General features: G+C 39.7%; 1 protein-coding gene across 1 annotated transcript in view; it reads left to right on the top strand.

Moving 5' to 3' along the window:
* LOC311291142 (uncharacterized protein) overlaps positions 1-22,599 on the top strand; it is a gene marked incomplete at its 5' end in the record, with an annotated part of 50,297 nt that overhangs the window by 14,279 nt on the left and 13,419 nt on the right. Inside the window, 8 exons of the mRNA XM_084410015.1 lie at positions 839-1,009; positions 1,218-1,391; positions 1,799-1,972; positions 10,359-10,532; positions 10,680-10,841; positions 11,900-12,070; positions 12,354-12,527; positions 13,766-13,936. Coding sequence (XP_084266141.1) covers positions 839-1,009; positions 1,218-1,391; positions 1,799-1,972; positions 10,359-10,532; positions 10,680-10,841; positions 11,900-12,070; positions 12,354-12,527; positions 13,766-13,936 — 1,371 coding nt within the window. The remainder of the gene's footprint in view (positions 1-838; positions 1,010-1,217; positions 1,392-1,798; positions 1,973-10,358; positions 10,533-10,679; positions 10,842-11,899; positions 12,071-12,353; positions 12,528-13,765; positions 13,937-22,599) is intronic.

Raw genomic sequence — 22,599 nt, forward strand, 5'->3', positions numbered from 1 at the left:
ACAAGGAACAGGTGAGCAACTCACACAAATGAGGAGCTGAGAACATGAGGAAAGGGTGAGCACACCCAGACAAACTAGATCTAATCAGTGACTAAACAAGAGGGTGTGGTAATTGGAAACAAACAAAGACACATTAAACAAAGACAAGACTGACAGAATTGCCAGAGGAGAACCCTGACAATTATAGGCTATAATTATTAAGGCCCATAATTATGTGTCATATGGTTTATTAATTAATAGTCAACTATTTGCTTAAATTAAAGACTACCCCCCAGTTTCACAGACAAGGCTTAAGTTAGCCCTAAATTGCATGTTTGAGTTGTTTTAACTGAAAGCAACTTGCGCTGACATATCTTAAAATATGTCAGTGCCATTATTTTGTCTCAAGCTGCACACCAGTAATGTTTTCTTTCTAGGAGAACTTTTTGAAAGCTACTTAAATACCCTAATTCAGGGGTGCCCAATCCTACTCCTGCCATTGACTGTCCTGCACAGTTCATCTCCAACCCTAATCAAACACACCTGTCTTTAATTTTCAAGTGATCCTGAAGACCTTAATTGATTGCTACAGGTGTGTTTGATTAGGGTTGGAGATGAACTGTGCAGGACAGTCAATGGCAGGAGCAGGATTGGGCACCCCTGCCCTAATTGAACTAACTAGATGATTAGAAAATTCTTTAGTCGAGGGCATCCCTAGTGCAGATGAATTATTAATATAAATATTACTTGACTAAATGATCTGTTGCATCAAAGTAAATTCAAGACAATCAGATGCTATTTTCATGAGATCAAGTTTAGTTTTGAACTGAATTGAATCCTGCTTCATATTCCCTTTCAGGTTTTTGAGTCCTGCTGCAGATGAAGCCTGTCAATATGTGAGAGGAATTGTGGGTAAAAACCTGTTACTCCTGAGAGAACTGAATCTGAGTGGACGTGAACTAGGAGACACAGGAGTGAATCAGATCGCTGCTCTACTGCAGGATAAACACTGTAAACTCAACACACTGATGTGAGTTTTTACATTTTACTGTCATTGCTGTTCTTTAAAGGGTTTGCAGAATAAGAACCATTATTCTTTTTTATTATTGTTGTGGTGGCAGAAAATAATAAATCATATTTTCAGTACCTTGTTTTCGATTAAAATTATCATTGTTTTCCATTAAAAAAGGTTTTGAGTGAAACTGAAGAATGTGTCCTGACTTTTTCTCTCTCTTCAGGCTGAATAATAACAGTATTACAGCAGAAGGTTGTGCTGCTCTGACTACAGCGTTTAATTCAAACCCTTCAAACCTGATAGAGCTGGATCTGAGTGAGAATAAACTAGGAAACTCTGGAATTGAGAAGATCTGTGTTCTGTTGGAAAATACACAATGCAGTCTGGAAAAGCTGAAGTGTGTATTTATATCATTGCACATTTCTATATACATTTATGTTTGATTAGATAACATGATGAAAATGAAGGCTCTAATTTGACTCTTTTCACGTCAGTTTTACTGTGACAGCCTAATGTCCTGCCTAACATCTCCTTTTGTGTGTAACTGAAAAAAATCATTTTGAAACAATATGTGGTTGAATAAATCAGTTATTTTGGACAGTTTATTCAATTAATACATTTATTATCAAGGTTTTGGTAATGTATATATACAGTATAGATCATTTTGGAGAAAAGCACACAAGATTAGCATACATTTTTGTTAGTTTGTCAGAATTATTTGTAAATAATTATTTGCTCAGTACTTGTATGATAAATTATCTCTCAACAAAGAATTCATAATTTATTTTTTTCTTTTTTTTTCAGACTTTCAGACTGCAGTATCACAGAAGAAGGTTATAAAGCTCTGGCTTCAGCTCTGAGATCAAACCCTTCACACCTGATAGAGCTGGATCTCAGAGGAAATGATCCTGGACAATCAGGAGTGAAGGAGCTCAGTGATTTACTACAGGATGTGCACTATAGATTGAAAACCATCAGGTGAAGAAATATCATTGTACTTTAACTTTCTGCAACCATAATGCAATGCTAAATCAGTTTGATTTGATTAAATCAAATCTTCTTTTGATTTATTGTTTATTTAATCACATCACAAAATATGGAAGGTTATGATTGTCTGGAACATTGTATTACATTGTCTTAACAGAACACAAAGATGTAATTCTTATGTGTTTTTCTGAGAAGTACTTCCCACATGAATTCCGAATTGACTTTAAACTGTTACTGAACAATCTGCAAAATGCTGCATTTTTAAATGGGCTACATTTATTTTGTGTTTAGATTATTTCCGACACCACTTCACAAGCTAATGTTGCCATCTAGCGGCTGCGTGTGGAACACACTTAGCAAACTCAGCTTTATGGTCCACCAATGACCGATGCAAGCCGTACACAGTTTTAATGTTTCGTTAAAGTGTTTGAACTGGTAGTTGTTGTGTGAACTTTAGTATGGTTTAAGTCAAGTCACCTTCATTTAGTCAAGTCGCCTTTCTTTATCTAGCACTTTTTACAATACAGATTGTTTCAAAGCAGCTTTACAGAGATAACAGGAAAATAATGCAGCAAAGTTTGTTTCCAGAAGAAAATAGCGTCACAGTCCAGCTTAAGTAAGCTCAGTGAAGGTTCATTTTTGTTGTAAAAAAAAACGAAAAGAAAAGAAACAAAAAGTTATTAATTTAGTTAATTTATATATGTGTGTGTGTGTGTGTGTGTGTGTGTGTGTGTGTGTGTATGTGTATATATAAATATAGCCACTCTGGAGAAAACCGTCATGTCATCGTCAAGCTCAGTTCATTCAGTTCTGATATTATGGTGTCAATGCAGGCAGATCAATAATATTTTTGAATAATAAATTAAATGTCCCCAACTAAGCAAGCCAAAAACCAATGGCAACAAAGGCGAAGAAAGGCGAAAAAGGCGACAGTGGCAAGGAACTAAAAAATCCATCAGGTGACAGAATGGAGAAAAAAACCTTGGGAGAAACCAGGCTCAGTCGGGAGGCCAGTTCTCCTCTGGCCAACGAACGAACAGTGTATGATTATGATTCAGGCAGCATTACAGGTCAGAAGTCAGATTCGAACATTCAGAATATTATCCAGTTCCATCTGGTTGAAGATCGGAGTAATCTTGCGCGTATAGAGACGAGTTTGTTGAGGATCAGTGCCGATGGCTGTCGTGTCAATGAGGCCTTCACAGGGGAGAGTCTAGTTGACAATCTCTGCTGACACTTCAGGGATGCATTGTGGTCGTGTCTAGGCGAGGTTCCACCATCTGATCTAGATACGGCCCGGTTCCAGCTGATTACAGTTAACCTCGAAATAGACTAACATTAGCGAAGATGCCATTCTTTTTATAATGTAGCGAGTACATAAGTGTTATAAGAAGTGTTCCAGGTTCTGGCTGACCTAATCTATGCAGCCTAATAATCATTTAACTGATTTTAATAATAGGAATGTATAGTGTTGTTTGTGTATGCCAGGTTGAAGAGATGTGTTTTTAATCTAGATTTAAACTGACAGAGTTTGTCTGCTTCCCGGACAATGTTAGGAGGACTGTTCTGAAGTTTAGGTGCTGAGGATCATCAGCATGGAGCTGAGGATCATCAGCATAACAGTTAAAACTAATCCCATGCTTCCTAATGATATCTCCCAAGGGTAGCATGTACAGAGTGAACAACAACGGTCCTAGTACTGAGCCTTGTGGTACTCCATTCTGAACGTGTGATCAAAATGATATATCTTCGTTTACTACTACAAACTGATAATGGTCAGATAAATATGATTTAAAGCAATTCCACTAATGCTAACATAATTTTCGAGTCTATTCAAAAGAATGTTGTGGTCGACAGTGTCAAATGCAGCACTAATAGCGAGATACAACCACGATCAGATGATAAGAGCAAATCATTTGTCATTTGATAATCATTTGATAAGAGCAAATCATTACACTAATGAGAGCGGTCTCAGCAATATGGCAAGGCAAGGCAAGGCAAGTTTATTTATATAGCACATTTCATACACAATGGCAATTCAAAGTGCTTTACATAGAAGAAATTAAAATAATAAAAGAAATAAGAAAAATTAAAACAGTTTAGAAAAATAAAATAAAATACAGTACAGTACAAACAGTCGGACGAACAGTGGCACAGTGCTCATTCAGTAAATGCATAGCTAAACAGAAGTGTTTTGAGTCTGGATTTGAATGTGACTACAGTAGGAGCACGTCTGATCTCCTCTGGAAGCTGGTTCCAGCTGCGGCTGGCATAATAGCTAAAAGCAGACTCACCATGCTTAGAGTGAACCCTTGGTATTTCTAGCTGATATGATCCTAATGATCTGAGTGATCTGTTGGGTTTATATTCAGTGAGCATATCTGCAATATATTGAGGTCCTAGGCCATTGAATGATTTATATACCAGTAATAATACTTTAAAATCAATCCTAAATCTAACTGGGAGCCAGTGTAAAGACCTGAGGACTGGTGTGATGTGTTCATATTTTCTGGTTCTGCTCAGAATCCTGGCAGCAGCGTTCTGTATGAGCTGCAACTGTCTTATGGTCTTTTTGGGATGGCCAGTGAGGAGTCCATTACAGTAATCCACCCTGCTGGTGATGAAAGCATGCACAAGTTTCTCTAAGTCTTGTCTGGAAACAAAGCCTCTAATTCTTGCAATATTTTTCAGATGATAGTATGCTGATTTAGTTATAGCTTTGACATGACTACTGAAACTAAGGTCTGACTCTAGTGTCACACCAAGATTCCTGACTTGATGTTTAGTTGTTTGACCCCTAGAGTGAAGGTATGCGTTCACCTTGAGAACTTCATCTTTGTTTCCAAACGCAATGACTTCAGTTTTGTCTTTGTTTAACTGAAGAAAGTTTTGGCACATCCAACTGTTGACTTCATCAATGCATTGACACAGGGAGTCAATGGGGCGTTAGGCGATTGATATGATATATAATATGATATGATACGATAAATATGATACGATCTAAATACTTACTGGAAATTCTCACAGATATCATTTCTTTCTAAAAAGGAACATAGTTGAGAGGATACGGCCTTTTCTAGTATTTTTGACAAAAAGGGTAGACTCGAGATTGGTTCAATAAGAGTTTTTTTTGTTTTTTTAATAAGAGGCTTAATAATAGCCAGCTTAAAAGTTTTCGGTACATACCCTACTGACAAAGATGAATGAATGATATTAAGGAAAGGATCTAAGACCTCTGGAAGCATCTCTTTCAGTAGCTTAATCGGTAAAGGGCCTAACATGCATGTTGTCGATTTAGAATAGATGATTTAACGAGTTTAGACTATTCTTCCTCTCCTATTGCAACGAATGAATTACATTTTTCCTCAGGACCATTATATGATATGTCAGATCTGCCTGATGCGATACTGTAGTAGGCGGTTGCATACTGTAGTTATAATTTTCTCTCTAATATTATCAGTCTTGTAAGTAAAGAAGTTCATAAAGTCATTACTGCAATGCTCTTTGGAAACTTCAGAAGTAGAAGCTTTATTTCTTGTTAATTTTGCCACTGTATCAGATAAATACCTAGGGTTGTGTTTTTCTTCTAAGAGAGTCGAAAAATAAGCACATCTAGCAGTTTTTTAAGGCCTTTCTGTACAAAATCATGGTCTCTCTCCACGAAATTCGAAAAACGGCTAGTTTTGTTTTCTTCCAGCTATGCTCCATTTTTCTGGCAGCTCTCTTAAGGGCCTGAGTGTGCTCGTTGTACCACGGCGTTGGACTATTTTCTTTAATCTTCTTTAAGCGCAAAGGAGCAACTGTGTCTAAAGTGCTGGAAAAGAGAGAGTCAATAGTTTCTGTTGCTACATCGAGTTCTTCTAAGCTATCTGGGATGCTAAGGAGATGAAACTGATCATGAAGATTATTTATAAAGAAATCTTTAGTGTTAGAAGTGATAGTTCTACCATATTTGTAACACAGAGTCAACTTTGTAGCCTTGGCTAAATGCAGTATACACAAGACTAGATAATGATCTGAGTTGTCTTCGCTCTGCTACAGATTTTCAACGGCATCAACATTGATTCCATGTGACAATATTAGATCAAAGTATGATTACGACACTGAGTGTATGGTGCACCCAATGCCAGATAGTTTAGTATGGCACACCCAAACCTCTCGTTATAGAGTGTTGCAGGGATGACATATTTTTGTAGGCCAACCCAGAAGTCAGCATCACCTTGGTTAACTTGTCAAAAACCGAATAGTTTTTTCCTTTGGCTTTTGGATTAAATAAGGTCTGTGACTAACAAAAGCTTATGATTTTTCATCATAATAATCTTCAAAAATTAAGAATTTTGAAGCGTAAATACAATCTGCAGAAGTCAAATGATAAATGTGGGCTATAAACTAAATACACCATGGTCACACTAAACACATGACTTCAATGACACCATCACTAAGCTTCCTACAAGTCTAACATCTATAATAGTTCGCAAGAGTGCAATTAACTAGGCTGTGAAAATGGACTAGTAAATAGATGAGTTTACCTGTTCGGCTGATGATGTTTAATTTCCCCAACAATCTCTGTAGTTCCAATCTCTGTAGTTCACTTGTTAGCAACTGCTTTTTACAAGACAAGTAAAAGCTTTAAAAAAATCACAAGAGGGTATTACTGATGTTATTTATATTGTATAAATCCACCTGCACGTCGCAGAGGTCGCCCCCCCTGCCATCGCTCAAGCTCCCGCTGGGCCACCGCAGCAGCCTTCACTCAGGCCTCATCGGAGAGCTAGCCTGTATCAGACGCTGCCAAACCAGGTGGCAAGAGCAAGACTAAGCGTCCCTGATACAGGCCACCCAGGGATTTTTCAGATAGTTTCTGTTCCACCGCCGGCTTCTCCGGAGTCCAGTGGTTCCCGAATTGTCAGAAGAACAAATTCCTCTATTCCTGGGTTCCAAGAGGGTCAGATTGATGGTGTGCGACCCTGTAAAGCCTTGCAACCATCGATCCTCTCTTGTGTCACCAGCTGGCAGACGGGTACGGTTCGAGGATCCAATTACACATTCTCCCGTACCCAATGCCGATCAGTGGAAACAGGTCAGTGCTGCACTGCATAGCCCCTACTTCATTGTTCCCAAGAAAGGTGGTTGGTTAAGACCAATCTTGGACCTGCGTGTCTTGAATCGGGCCCTTTACAAGATTTTGTTCAAGATGCTAATGCAGAAATGCATTTTCGAATGCATTTGTCCTGGAGATTGTTTCGCAGCGATCGACCTCAAGGATGATAACTTTCATGTCTCCATCCTGTCTATTCCTGTGTTTCTCGTTCGAGGGTCGAGCGTATCAGTACAAGGTCCTACCCTTCGGGCTGTCCCTGTCACCCCGCGTCTTTACAAAGATCGCAGAGGTGGCCATTGCTCCCATGAGAGAGCGTGGGTTTCGTGTCCTCAACTACCTCGACGATTGGCTGATACTAGCTCAGTCTCGGGGACAGTTGTGCGAACACAGGGACTTGTTGCTCCAACATATCAGCCAGTTGGGTCTTCAGGTCAACTGTGAAAAGAAAAAAACTGTCAGACGGCACGTCTCACAGAGGAACTTGTCCAGTCGGTGCTGAACTTCCTGAACATGTTCAAAAGTCCCACTAAAACTTTTTCTGAGGCTCCTGGGGCATATGGCAGCCGCAGTAACGCCACTCGGCTTGATTCATATGAGACCACTTCAGCACTGGCTGAGGGTGACAATCACTCAGGCCGATCCTTCAGCCCGTGGTCGGACCCTTCGTTTCTCCGGGCCGGAGTACCCCTAGAACAAGTGTCTAGGCACTCTGTGGTCCATCACTGGCTGGGGGGCCACGTACAATGGACATGCAGTAGCTGGGTTCTGGACAGACCCCCATCTGCATTGGCATATTAATTGCCTCGAATTTGGCAGTACACCTTGCTTTGGAACGTCTCAAAACATGGCTGCTCGGCAAGCATGTACTGGTCCGTACGGACAACACTGCGACGTACACAGCCACCTCCTTTTATGGAGTCAGAAGCATCTGAGGACGCTTCGTGCCACTCGCCCCTGCCTACTCAATTGTGCCGCCGACAAGCTCTCACGACAGCATGTGGCCCCCGGAGAGTGGAGACATCACCCTCAGGTGGTTCAGCTGATCTGGGACCACTTCGGAGCTGCACAGATCGATCTGTTTGCCTCTCCGGACTCGTCCCATTGCCAGTTGTTTTATTCCCTGACCGAGAGCACTCTCGGCACGGATGCACTGGCACACAGCTGGCCCCGTGGCTTTCGCAAATGTGTTTACCCCAATGAGCCTTCTTGCACAGACACTGTGCAAGGTCAGGGAGGAAGAGGAGCAGGTCTTGCTAGTTGCCCCTTATTCTCCTAACCGGACCTGGTTCCCCGAACTTGTGCTCCCCTCGTCAGCCCCTCCCTGGCCCATTCCTCTGAGGGAGGACCTTCTCTCTCAGGGATGGGGCACCATATGGCACCCGCACCCAGACCTCTGGAAACTTCATGTCTGGTCCCTGGACGGGACGCGGAGGTTCTAGGTGATCTACCACAATCAGTCATAGACACCATCACTTCTGCGAGAGCCCCCTCTACCAGGCAGGCTTACGCTTTGAGGTGGAACCTGTTTGTTGATTGGTCGATTGAACCCCGAAGATGTTCGATCGGGACCGTGCTCTCTTTCCTGCAAGAGGGGTTGGAGCGAAGGTTGTCTCCCTCCACCCTTAAAGTGTATGTTGCCTCTATTGCCGCACATCTCGATGCAGTGGATGGGAAATCCGTAGGAAGGCACGATCTGGTCATCAGGTACCTTAGTGGAGCGAGGAGATTGAATCCGCCTCATCTCACCTCCATACCCTCTTGGGACTTATCTCAGGTGCTGACCGCACTTCAGAGACCTCCCTTTGTGCCTCTGCAGTCAGTTGAGTTAAAAACTCTGTCGTTTCAGACAGTTCTCCTGGTTGCATTGGCCTCCATCAAGAGGGTAGGGGACCGGCATGCTTTTTCGGTCGACGAATCGTGCCTGGAATTTGGGCCGTCTAACTTTCACGTTATCCTGAGACCCCGACCAGGATATGTGCCCAAGGTTCCTACCACTCCCTTTCAGGACCAGGTGGTGAACCTGCAAGCGCTGCCCCTGGAGGAGGCAGACCCAACCCTGGCTTTTCTCTGTCCCGTCCGTTCCTTGCGGATATTTGTGGACAGAACGCTAAGCCTCAGAACCTCAGATCAGCTCTTCATCTGTTAGGGAGGTCATCAGAAGGGAAAGGCTGTCTCCAAGCATAGGTTTGCCCACTGGATAGTCGATGCTATCATCTTGGCGTATGAATCCCAAGATGCACCTTGCCCCCCGGGACTGAGAGCTCACTCCACAAGAAGTGTAGCCGCTTCTTGGGCGTTGGCCCAGGGTGCCTCGCTGACAGATGTATGTAGAGCTGCAGGCTGGGCAACACCTAACACGTTCGCTAGATTCTATAGCCTAAGTGTCGAGCCAATTGCTTCCCGTGTGCTTTCTTCGCATAGAAGCCAGTTAGCATAGTAAACACGCTCGATATGTCGGCTTGCTGCGCCATTCCCCTCCTTGAACCGGATGTGTGGGCCATTCTTGCTCCAGTTGAATTCTTATTAAAAACCTGTGAGTTCCTCCACAACCCTTAAAATTGGCATTGGACGTGACGGAGCGTCTGATGCTAGGCCTACCACTTGTAAGCTAGTGGAACTTGTGCTGTAGTGGGTTCCATAGTGTCCCTCCTTCCTTCAATAGGGCACGCTTTCCCAGTGTTATCCAAGTCTACTGAATGTTTTTTTTTTTTGAACAGCAGTGACTTCATGGTCTAAAGCCCTTTCCTTTCCGTCCCAAAAAGCTGCAGAAGGATTAGATGTTTTTTTTTCTAGGCACTGGAAGGTGGCAGCATTAGTGGCGACTTAGTAGGATCCCAATCAGTCGACACGTCAACTTCCCCGACCGAAAGGGAAAGTCTCGGTTACATAAGTAACCCTCGTTCCCTGAAGGAGGGAACGGAGACGTTGTCCCCTAGCCACTTTTGCTGTACCACTTCTGACCGTGTTATTATAAAATGCTTGCAGTTTGTATTTCACACAGCACAATGTGAAACGTTTTGAGCTGCTCTGAAGCCAAATACACAGTTACAGTGATTTGCTGAAATCTGGACGCGAGTCACTATTGTCTGGGTTTTCTCTGCTTTAGCTCTGTTTTGGACTGACTGTTTGAATGCTTTCACTTAGTTGATTCTTGGACTAAAAAATCTCCAGGAGTTTACTGGTTTAAAATGAACTGATTGCAAACAAAGCAGCAGAAACAAAACAATGTCCTTTGTCCAAAAATGTGTCCAATAAATTCTCTTCTACTTCCTGTAGGTTTTTGAAAAGTGCAGCTGCACAGGAAGCGTGTGACTATCTCACTGAAGTTCTGGGTAAAAGTCCATTATTACTGACAGAACTGGATCTGAGTGAAGATAAATTAGGAGATCTGGATGGAGGGAAGCTCTCTGCTCTTTTGATGGATTTTCATATCAAAGTGGAGATAATCAAGTGAGTCAATGTGATTTATATATTATAACTTCTCTGTTAATTGATTGTAAATGACTGTCAGTCATGTGTCAGCAGATATGAAGAGCTGTTGGTATGGTGTGTGGTGAATATGTGCGGAATAATAAATTATGGTGTTTCTGTGTTTAGGCTGAATAATTGTGAGCTGACAGAGAAAATCTGTTCAGTTCTAGCTACTGTTCTCTCCTCTAAAACCATCCTGAAAGAGCTGAACCTGAACAACAGCCGTCTGCTGGACTCTGGAGTCAAAGAGGGACTGAAGAAGCCTGTGTGTGAGCTGAAGATACTCAAGTGAGTACATTTCACCATCAGTTACACTCAACACCACAGAAATCACAGGAATATGGCACACCGGGTATTCTGTTCCCCGTCTTTTCTGTTTTGTCAAAACATTTTTTTACAAAAGCCTGTATTCAACTTTGAGATTTGATTTAATTTACTATTATAAATACAAATATTTGTATTTAAAAATATAAATATGAAATCTGCCAGATGTACAAATTTCAGTGTTATTTGCTGGGTTTAATTTACAATGCATTATTGTTGTCCACAGAAAGGTGGTAAACAGAGGTTTATGTAAAAGAGATGCTTGTGTACCTTTTCTAGTAAGGCCTAAAGAAAAAGTTATGGACAACTTGCTCAAGTACTTCCATGTTCTGCTCATTTCCTTTCAGAAAGGCTCAAGCATTTCCTTTCAGTGCACTTATGTTACAGTCACTCATGAGGACAGATTTTTTTACAGCGAATAATGTTTTGACTTTATCAAGAATCATCACCACCTTTCTTCCCTCTAGCGACAGCCCTGCCCTGAGTTGAAATATTATCGAATGTTTACAAGCCACTGCTTTCTCAAATCAGCTTGGACTAAATTAAAACATGTTCCATTGAGCTTGGACAATTGTGTACTCCATAAATAACTCTCCTATCTCTAAAAAATTCAGATTTTTATGTGGCTTTTAAGGAACTAGGTAACCACAGCACATGAAAAATATCACATCACTGGAAATGACTGAGACACATTATTTGAAAACAAAAATATGTAACAGCTCACTGTAAATAGTTAATTAATTGAATTATGGAAAAGATATACATGTAACAGTTTATAAGGCAGATTTGAGTATCCAGATCACCTTGTGTGGATCTGTATCTTAACTCTGAATTTACTGCTTGTTGGCTGTGTGTAAAACAGTGATTCTGTTGATGCTGTAAGTGCATAATCATTTCAGGATTTTAGCATCTGATTTATTTGTTTAGGGCTGGAACACCATACATTTTGGTCAACTTCTCATGGTAGTCTTTTTATCTTCATGGTATCTTCATCATTGATATTGTTCAATTATTATTATCAGGCTCAGCAAGTGTGATCTAACAGAAGAAAGCTGTTCAGCTCTGGCTTCAGTTCTCAGTTCAGACTCCAGCATTCTGAAGGATCTTGACCTGAGTAATAATAATCTGCAGGATTCAGGAGTGAAGCTGCTCTCTGATGGACTGAAAAATAACTGTAAACTGGAGAAACTCAGGTGAGATGATGTGCAACACTGGGCCTTTAGTTTGTTTACATATTTAGTCATCAGTTTTTGACTGAAACTAAGTTTAGTTTGCATATTATTTGTACAAATAACAAAATACAGTGTAAAGTGCTTTTTGAAAAAAATAACTCTGATAGTTTGCTTTGAATTTAAAAAGTAAAACATTATTTTATTCATTGCATGAAAAAAAGTAATCTGACTTACAAGTAAACTATCTTTTCTTGAAATTCTATAATAATAAATTAATCAAGTTACATTTTCATTCCTGTTCTAGACTTTCAAACTGCAGTATCACAGAAGAAGGTTATAAAGCTCTGGCTTCAGCTCTGAGATCAAACCCTTCACACCTGATAGAGCTGGATCTCACAGGAAATGATCCTGGACAATCAGGAGTGAAGGAGCTCGATGATATATTACAGGACCAGAACTGTCAACTCAAGACACTGAGGTGAGACATGATGAAATAATACAAAATAAATGACATACAGGTGAATTAAGAGAAATGTATGCCTCTTTTCCACCATCTAGCCAATCCATTATCCTAGCCTTAACCGTTCTATTCCGTGCCGATCTGGCCCAGCTTGTACGGATGTGATTTAATTTTCCATTGTGGGGCTGATAGCAGAGCTCTTTCGAATGTAATACAACTGCAGTAGTCATTTCCTTGGTAATGCAAGAGTTTACAGATGACATTAGATGTAAATAGGGATCACTTTATGGAGGATGGAGGATTTTAATTTGATTATTTACTTGTTTACTTCAATCAAATAGCGCGCCTTGCCAACCACAGAGAAACTGGTAGCCATGCGACAGACAAGTGTCCAATTCACCCTTCGCCGGGAGTTTGATTGACAGGCTATCTGACCAATCATAATCCGCCATCCACTGAATCCGCCATTTTGTCCGCCAAAAAAGCAGTCAGGAGAGTTAATAGATTAACGTCTGTGGATTCGAACTTGAAAAATGGTGTGTACTGACGGCTTTCCGCAGTTGAAACAACATTCCTTCTGATGGTCATTCATGTTTATTTGATGCTATAAAATAACTAGAAGGAAAAGATGATCGGTTCACGAGCAGCTTTAACTGAGGCGCTACTGCTATCTGTCACGAAAGATTAAAGAGCCATAAAATGGTATTTATTGTTTAAATTTCTTTAAAAATTACTAAATTTGAAAGATGAGACTTTGTTTTATATAGAAAGTAACCTGGTCTGTCCTGTCTTGTTGGTATGTTTTCAGTGTCCTCTCTGCTCCATGATGTATTTTTCACTGCTTGAGAACATAATGTGTGGCGTAAGAGTGGCATGGCTTGTTGGATATAGCAACAGTAACTAAAGGGGGCGGGTCTTTGCGAAACGTTAATTCTGAGTGCCGACGTCACTACCCACATTCTACCTGCATGGTTCAGCACAGTTAGCCAATCGTGCTGAGAATTCCAGCCTGAGAACAGTTTCTCTGCTGTGCCACACCAGGATCAATTGGAAATATTACTGGAACGGTTTCTTATTGTTTTTAGAACAGTTTGGCCCAAAAGTAGAAAAGTGGCTGTAAATTCAGAAATGCAGTAAACTGCATAACTTTTTGTTGTTGTCAAAGTTAACAAGGATTAACATTAGACTATTAAAAAAATAAATACGATGGTTTGTTAAAAACTGAATTAATTCCTCCTTCATCTTCCCTTCTACAGGTTTTTGAGTCATGACGCAGATGAAGCCTGTCAGTATGTGAGAGGAATTGTGGGTGAAAACCCGTTACTTCTGAGAGAACTGAATCTGACTAAACGTGAACTAGGAGACACAGAAGTGAATCAGATCACTGCTCTACTGCAGGATAAACACTGTAAGCTCAACACACTGATGTGAGTATTTTGCATTGTTTTATACTTAACCTGTTAACCGTTGCCAGTGCGCCCGCGCACTGAAGCGTTATTTATTTATTTAATTCAAAATTACTATCAGATTTAATGTTATACCTTGACAAACTATACATAATTAAAAAGATATAATACTCAAGTTTCAGTATTTGACCACTATTGTATTCTGAGAAACTCATAGTGACAGTTATGTCTTAATTTGTGTCAGGAGTTATGAAATGAAAAAATGAGTCGATACCTTTAATATGAATTATGCGCGTCAGCCGCTTTCATTCATAAAAAACTCCGTGCTGTCGTCATGACAGCGATACACAAACCAACGTCCTTCAGGGCTTTAGCTCAAAACTGTGCAGATTTGGAGAAATATTGATAGATTCTCATAGATTTACATCATATTTCTATAGACAGGAATAATATTTATTGAATTTATACCCAAATGCGTCGATGTAATCTTTATGAGCATTTGGTATTCCGATACTGTGTTTTTTAATTCATACCAATAGCCTGAGGGCGCTATATGCACAATAATAGTCCATATATGGAACATGAAGAAGAGCCATGACCATGTGACATTCCAGGACGTCACTGATACCTGACTGATACACACAAAGCTAACGAGATCGCGCTGTAACATGCAGATACAGATGTTTTGAAGACAATAAACATGATTGCACTGATATTTGAGTTACCTGTGTTTTTCAAGCCATGCCAGGTATTTTCATAATAATAGATTATATTTATAATGTAATGCTAATCTATATAGACTATCATTGTGTAGAACACTATCCAATAGTATATTTTCTGTCTGATTTTTTTATCTGAAGCCAAATTAGATCACAGAAGATTATTTAAAATACTCAACGTGCGTTAAAAAGTAAGTTTAGAGCACAAACATGGTTTTAATCTCATAAATTGTCGTGTATTGATGGTGTGCTAAGCTAACATGCTAGCTAGCCCTAGGTGCACCTGCTACCTAGAAGTTATACTTTTATTATTTTTTGAATGCTACCTGAAATGTGTCTTTATTCAAGAAATGCATTTGATACAGTTTAAAATGTGTGGTAAACTTTGAGAAAAGAAATTAGGGACTGAAACCCTATGAATAGCCTGTGAATAGCCAGTCGTTAGTAGCTATAATGCAGACAAAAGAAATGCATATTTCGAGCCATAACCAGGCTGGAGAGGTGTGAATGTGGGCAGGGGGAGACTGAGACTGAATGGGGATCGTCTGCACCACAAAACAATAGAGACAATATACTGGATAGATGGATAGAAGATGACAATAAACATCAGTAGCATTTTAGCGTCAAATCAAAATAAAGTCATTTGACATGGTCTTGAAAAACATTTAACCAAATACAGAGTTTTGGACTTATTATCTTCAGATTTTAAACATAGAATGTTTAGACATATGGCTTTAGCTGTAGTGCATTTCTAGATTGCTCCAGTGCCAACTTCAATTTTATTTTCATGAGGATGTTTCATAAAAATTAATTTCTAATAATTTTACAAAACTTTGAAGCTATTTATAACAATTTTTGTCATTATGACAATAATTAATTCGACATTTACAATAAACTGCCAGGTGTCAGCTTTCAAATGAGATCATACTTGTGCTTTTAATGCAAAGGGTTCATGAACTGTATCTGTTTCAGTTTGGGTATGTCATTTCTGGGGATTTTTCAAAAGTGGGGTTGCAGCTTAACAGGTTAAAGGAACACTCCACCGTTTTTTGAAATAGGGCTTATTCACATTCTTTCATACATTTAGATAGGTGGGTAAATGCATTTTTGTCTCAGTGCATGCATTGTTTTAGTTTGACAGGGTCGGCGCTAGCTTAGCTTAGCACAATGAATGGAATCCTTTGTTGCCAGCTAGCATGTCCTGAGTAAAAGTTATCAAAAAAAACAAAAAAACCCACGTAATTACTTCTTGTGGCCTGCGTATTCACAACGAGTACAAATAGCGATGCAGATTAATACTAGGTGATTTCTTAGGCAGATATTGACTTGGGACTATATTAAGGGGAAGCACAGGCGAAGCACGGCTACACAGGCGAAGCACGGCTACTTAGGCAAAGCACTGCTACTTGGGCGCAGAGATATCACGCAACACATGAAATCCCACGACTTCCGTCAACATACCGGTGTGAATAGTAGCTGCCTGGCTATTTTCCCAACATGAATGGCGATGAACATGGCTGATTTTGTGTGAGCCAGAACCATACCTATATACAAGAGTTTACAGAAAATGAGTGGAAATAGAATGACAGGAGGAGGTTGCGATCGCTCAACAGCCCGAGGACGTGAGGATGAGAGCCAACCGCGGATTTCACGGCGTTGATTCATCCGGCAGTACTCGATTTTTTTTTTCGGTGGGATAAAGTGAACTGGAAAAAACGCTCCACGCCGAATAGACCAAATGGACAGCTGTCCACAGAGTAAGTGATTATTTTAAACATGACACATGTATAGTAAACTGCTTGTAGCCTTCTCTTCTCTAGTAGTTATACTAAAACTCCTGAGTCAAAAGAACCAGGCTAACTCGGTGAGAGAAATATAGCTAACTTAGCCCTCAGTCATTTCATTTTACAGGTAACGATAACAGCGATTTTTATTTTAGTTTGGTTGTTCATGCTAAACAGGTTGAATTCAACATGAGGTTATACTAAAGGAGGCTAACGTTATTTGAACCGTAGTCTATATACAGCTTCTCAGCATCTTTCTTATAACCGAATAAAGACACAGATTAACATAAGAAAGAGTAATAAAAGACAACTTACATGTGCACTTTGTTCTGCCTGTGCTTTGAAAATAGATGGGATGGGACAGCCATATGTTTCAGACGTGTTCTTTCTGGGCCCATATTAAATTTTTTCAAAGTAACTTAGTCCTCCAGTGCAAAATGCTCTTCGCAAACACGATACTGTTTGATTTTGTAGAGAGGCGTTGAAGTACAGATCTCCAGAGCAGCTAGCCATTTATTTCTCAGTTCCACATTCGATGGAATTCTGTGAAACATTACATTCGTGTGTCCTTTGCTTGTTCTCACAACCTTTTGCTACGCAGATAATTACCATGTTTGCTGTAACTGTAGCTGTAACTTCTCAAAATAAACAATCCAAAAGCGAAGACACTCGGTGCAGGTCACGCGTGTTGTTCTTCTGTGTTTTGACTCGTTGCACACCGGTATGTTGACAGAAGTCGTGGGATTTCATGTGTTGCGTGATATCTCTGCGACCAAGTAGCAGTGCTTCGCCTAAGTAGCCGTGCTTCGCCTGTGCTTCCCCATAATATAGTCCCAAGTCAATATCTGCTTAAGAAATCACCTAGTGTTAATCTGCATCGCTATTTGTACTCGTTGTGAATACGCAGGCCACAAGAAGTAATTACGTGGGTTTTTTAAAACTTTTTTTAGCACTTTTACTCAGGACATGCTAACTGGCAACAAAGGATTCCATTCATTGTGCTAAGCTAAGCTAGCGCCGACCCTGTCAAACTAAAACAATGCATGCACTGAGACAAAAATGCATTTACCCACCTATCTAAATGTATGAAAGAATATGAATAAGCCCTATTTCAAAAAACGGTGGAGTGTTCCTTTAACAAATCTTTAAAACAATCTACTATTTAAAATTACATTTTCAAAATATTGACATTGTAGATTAATCTAAGATTAACTGAGCCATCATAAAGTGATGACTCAGCCGCTTGCATAAAGTGCTTAGACTAGCTTTACAAATTGGTCATCTCATTTTTTTCTTTAAGACTGATCATCTCTTTAAGCCAGTTACATAAAAAGGCAGATTGGTCTAATTCTGAAAATTAAGACTGATTAGCCATAGCTAATTGCTGGATGACCAGACTTGTTTTTAAGACACAGTTTGAACTTAGCAGCTATTTTCATGCAACTGGCCACAGGGCCACAACAGAAACACTTTCATCGGGCCCTATTTTAATGATCTAAGAGCATGGTCTAAAGCAGGGGTTCTCAACTTTTTGCCGCGTCACATCACGCAGCACTACGTCTTTAAAATTGAGCACATTATTCTCTATGAGTGTACACACACCGGCAGCACCATCCGCCAACTGTCAGCGGCGCCCAGCTACGGTGAAGGACCTTGTTCAAAATCCTGTTGCACCACAGAGCGCCATTTACGTAGTTTTAGATTACATTATATTTGTCTCAAAGCGTCGTTAATGTATATACTGACTTCACCTTGTGCTGCAAGATACATTTAGTTTTACATTCATTTACAGAAATCAGCTGCGTGGATGAAAATGATCGGATTTTCAGGTGCGATTCTCAATTAATTCAGTTAATGTACGTCCTGAGGTAAAGTTTTCAGACTGCAGACTCAGCAACGATTGTATTTAGTTTGCACAGTACAATCATAACAGTACAGACATTATCTTAATTTCATAATGTCCTTAAACATAACAATATTGCTGGCCATAAACTGAGAAAGTGCGCGTCTGGTGTGCAATACCTTGAGTTGTCACAGACATGACACGGCGCTGCGCTTCTCGTCCAGTGTGCGACCCCCTATACTCTCAGTACCGCCCTTATAAAACCAAATTTAATGTATTCAGCGTCGTAATTTCTCACCACACACTTCTAAGCTTTTGCTTGCACAGGTCTGTCTCCCACATCTGCTTTTCTTTTCACAAAACAATCCATATTACAGTAATGTAATTTGTTACTGCATCTGATCGAACAAATGTTCAGCATTGTGACATGATTGGTGTTGCGATATTTAAACATAAATTTGCTTTTGAATAATGCATCTTGACTTCAGTGTTTTTGATCATATCATAAGAACAATTAGATAATTAGAAAATAACAAGATTTGTCAATTAGAAAATAAAAAAATAATTATTTTGGGGTAGTCCAGACGGCACTCCTAGGCTCACTAGGTTGAGAATCACTGGTCTAAAGCGCACGACGCAAGTGCACTTAGGGCATGTCTGAATCCACTTTTGCTAGTTTAACGATGGGAAAAATGGTCGGCGCGCCCAGCACATGGTCTAAAAGTGTTGTCCCTAGTCTATTAATGAGTAATGGGTGTGTTTTGGGCGTAAAGTGCAAAAAAAACAATCAGAGTGCAATTTCCCATTCCCTTTAAAAGCCAGTTGCGCTCACACCATGGCGGATGCGCTATTTAAATGGCGGCATTTGCAAGCGGAAAGACTGAATGCGTCTCCAGAGAGCAAACGGATCTGCTTGTGTATGAGGTTAAAGCACGCAAGCAGACCATCTACGGGACAAGTCAGATTCCACCATATCTTTATGTACACAATATTAATATTTTACATTGTAATCCTGTAATCCCACACCTGATTCAATTAATGAGTAGTTATTAGAGTAGGAAGAGTAGGAATTAGTCAATTAATCAATTAGTCAACTACTCATTATGCCTTTAATTAATTGAATCAGGTGTGCCATTTCAGGGTTAAAACAGAAACATGGCCTGTCAGGGGGTCCCTGCAGGAGAGGTTGAGAACCACTGTCGTAGACATTCAACATAATCATATTCATTAAAAGTAAAGAAACTAAATGATCTTACCAGTGCTGTTTCTGCACTCTCTCTTATTACAGTGTTCGATTTTGAAATTAGCTGATGATCAATAAAATGCAGCTAATATTTGTTGTTTTTGGTGACTTAAACTCGAATCGTTTTGATAAATCAGATATCCGATCAGTAAAAACACAAGAAGTGACCAGGTGTAAACAGGCCCTAAGATTACATCTGGATCAGATTAAGAATGATGATCAAAACATAGATTTCCAAAATCCATCCATCATTAACATTCAGTACACACTTACAATACAATAGTACTGTATAGTTTTACAATACACACTGTTTGTCTAAATGCATGACTTGGTAATCCAGGTAAACCTAGTCAGTTATGTCTTAAGTGAGCGTAAACAGTTGTAAAATCAGATGTAAATGTGCATTAGATGACAACTTAATATACCTGTAAATGTACACTTTCCCATATGGCCACGGAGGAGAATCAGAGGGTCACATTCAGCAGACAGACGCCAACACACTGTATTTTTTTATATTTATTTTGTTTGTATTTAGCAAAAATTTTTTAGGTCTGTCTCTTTTTTTTTTCCTGTGCCACCTTTCCAGATGAATACTACTTTCTATGGAGCCCTTAAAGAGACATGGTGGTAAAAAAAAAAAAAAGAGATGGGAGAAAAAAAATTACAAGTCAGTGCTTTTGTGTTCTCTCGCAAATGTTGGTTTCCATCGCAAAACCTTTGCGTTTCCCAGAGAAACTTGCGTTCAAAGTTAGAATTGCGTATAAAGTTAGAATTGCGTGAAATAAATTCACAATTGCGTCTTATAAAGTCAGAATTGTGAGATATAAACTCGCAATTGCTGTGCTATAAAGACAGATTTGCGGAATAAGACAGAATTGAGTTTATGGGCCCTGTTTTAACGATCGGAAACGCAAGTATCAAGCGCGAAACGCAAGTAACTTTGTGGGCGGGTCTCGGGCGCTGTTGCTATTATACCGGCGGGATAAATGACTCTTGCGCCCGATGCAAATCTAATATGTGTTGGTCTGAAGTAGCTTCATTACTCATAGGTGTGGTTTTGACACTGCATTTGACACTGTCGATCATAACATACTTCTTGACAGGCTGGAAAACTGGGTGGGGCTTTCTGGGATAGTCCTAAAATGGTTCAGGTCATACTTAGATGGGAGAGGTTATTATGTGAGTATAGGAGACCATAAGTCTGAGTGGACATCCATGACATGTGGAGTCCCTCAAGGCTCAATTCTTGCGCCACTCCTGTTCAACCTGTATATGCTCCCAATGAGCCAAATAATGAGAAAGAACCAAATTGCTTACCACAGCTATGCAGACGACACACAGATTTACTTAGCCCTATCGCCTAACGATTACAGCCCCATTGACTCCCTGTGCCAATGCATTGATGAAGTAAACAGTTGGATGTGTCAAAACTTTCTTCAATTAAACAAAGACAAAACTGAAGTCATTGCGTTTGGAAACAAAGACGAAGTTCTTAAGGTGAACGCATACCTTCACTCTAGGGGTCAAACAACTAAACATCAAGTCAGGAATCTTGGTGTGTCACTAGAGTCAGACCTTAGTTTCAGTAGTCATGTCAAAGCAATAACTAAATCAGCATACTATCATCTGAAAAATATTGCAAGAATTAGATGCTTTGTTTCCAGACAAGACTTAGAGAAACTGGTTCATGCTTTCATCACCAGCAGGGTGGATTATTGTAATCAGTGTTGGGTAAGTTACTTAAAAAAAGTAATTAGTTATAGTTACTAGTTACTTCTCACAAAAAGTAACTGCGTTAGTAACTGAATTACATAATTACAAAAGTAACTAATTACCAGGGAAAGTAACTATTGCGTTACTTAAATTATTATTTTTTTTTTTTAAGTTTAAATGTAAGAAATGTAGAAAATTACTTATAAGAAAGATACCCCCAATATGATATGTTAAATGAATGAAATGGACACTAAATAGAACATCTTATTATTATAAAACATTGTACACTAATCTACACTATTTTAATGTTGCTGTGGGACAATGTGAGAGACAACTATTAAATTAAATATTAACCCCCTGGGGTCGGCAATCGCGCCGGCGCGATAGGCTCGTTTTTTCCCGTATGAGTGCAAAAAAAATTAAATAATAATAATTAATTTTTATCTTATATGCTTGTGTTATACATCAATCGATCCTGTTTAGTGTGTATTTTTTTGTGTATGCTCATAATAAAAACAAAGTGTTGTGCTTTTCGCCAAATAAAGAAAAATAAACATGATGCGAGTTTTGCCTACTCTCTGTCAGTGAAGTCAATTCTGAAACGCGTCCGAAAATTAACTGTAACTCAGCGAATACTAAGTCAAACAGGCATATAGTCACACAGGCATGAAGCTTGAATTCTCTTCTTTTAAATGAAGTATTTTTTATAAAAAACAAATATTCACAGTTTATATAATATGTATGTAAAGAGAGAGATGTCAGTCGTTCTCATCTCAGCTAATTAAGTTTTAATGTGACTCCGCCTACGGAGACCGCGCTATACAAACGCAAATGTGAGGCGATCCATACATACCTGTGAAACGCCCACATCCGCTGGATAAGGCCGGTGACACACTGGATGCGTGGCGTAAGCGACTCAGCTGCGTGGCGTGTCCGTTTTTATTTCGGCTCCCATGTTAACAGGTTAGAGCTTGCACACTGCGTGTGTGAGACGCGCGTCTTAGGCGCGGCACGAGCCGCGTGGAAAACGTGTGCATGCTAGAAATAGAACCGACGCCTATTTTTCACGCGACACGCAAGCGTCTTGGAAGCGTTTCCATGCAAAATTGAATAGGAAAATCTGTTTATTTGTCATTTTGACACGAATACATATTAATAAATGTCCTTTTGATATTTAAAAGTATCTAGGTTTTGACATAAATGCAAATATAAATGTAATTTTACAAAATATGATCGATTTTCAAATTGTCACATGCAGTGTTGGGAGTAACGCGTTACAAAAGTAATTAATTACTGTAATGCATTGCTTTTTGCTGTAACGCGGTAATGTAAGGCATTACAGGGGGGGGAAATGTAATATTTTACTCGGTACAAATGTCAGT

The sequence above is a fragment of the Rutilus rutilus genome (assembly GCF_951802725.1).
Source record: "Rutilus rutilus genome assembly, chromosome: 5".
Taxonomy (NCBI): Eukaryota; Metazoa; Chordata; class Actinopteri; order Cypriniformes; family Leuciscidae; genus Rutilus; species Rutilus rutilus.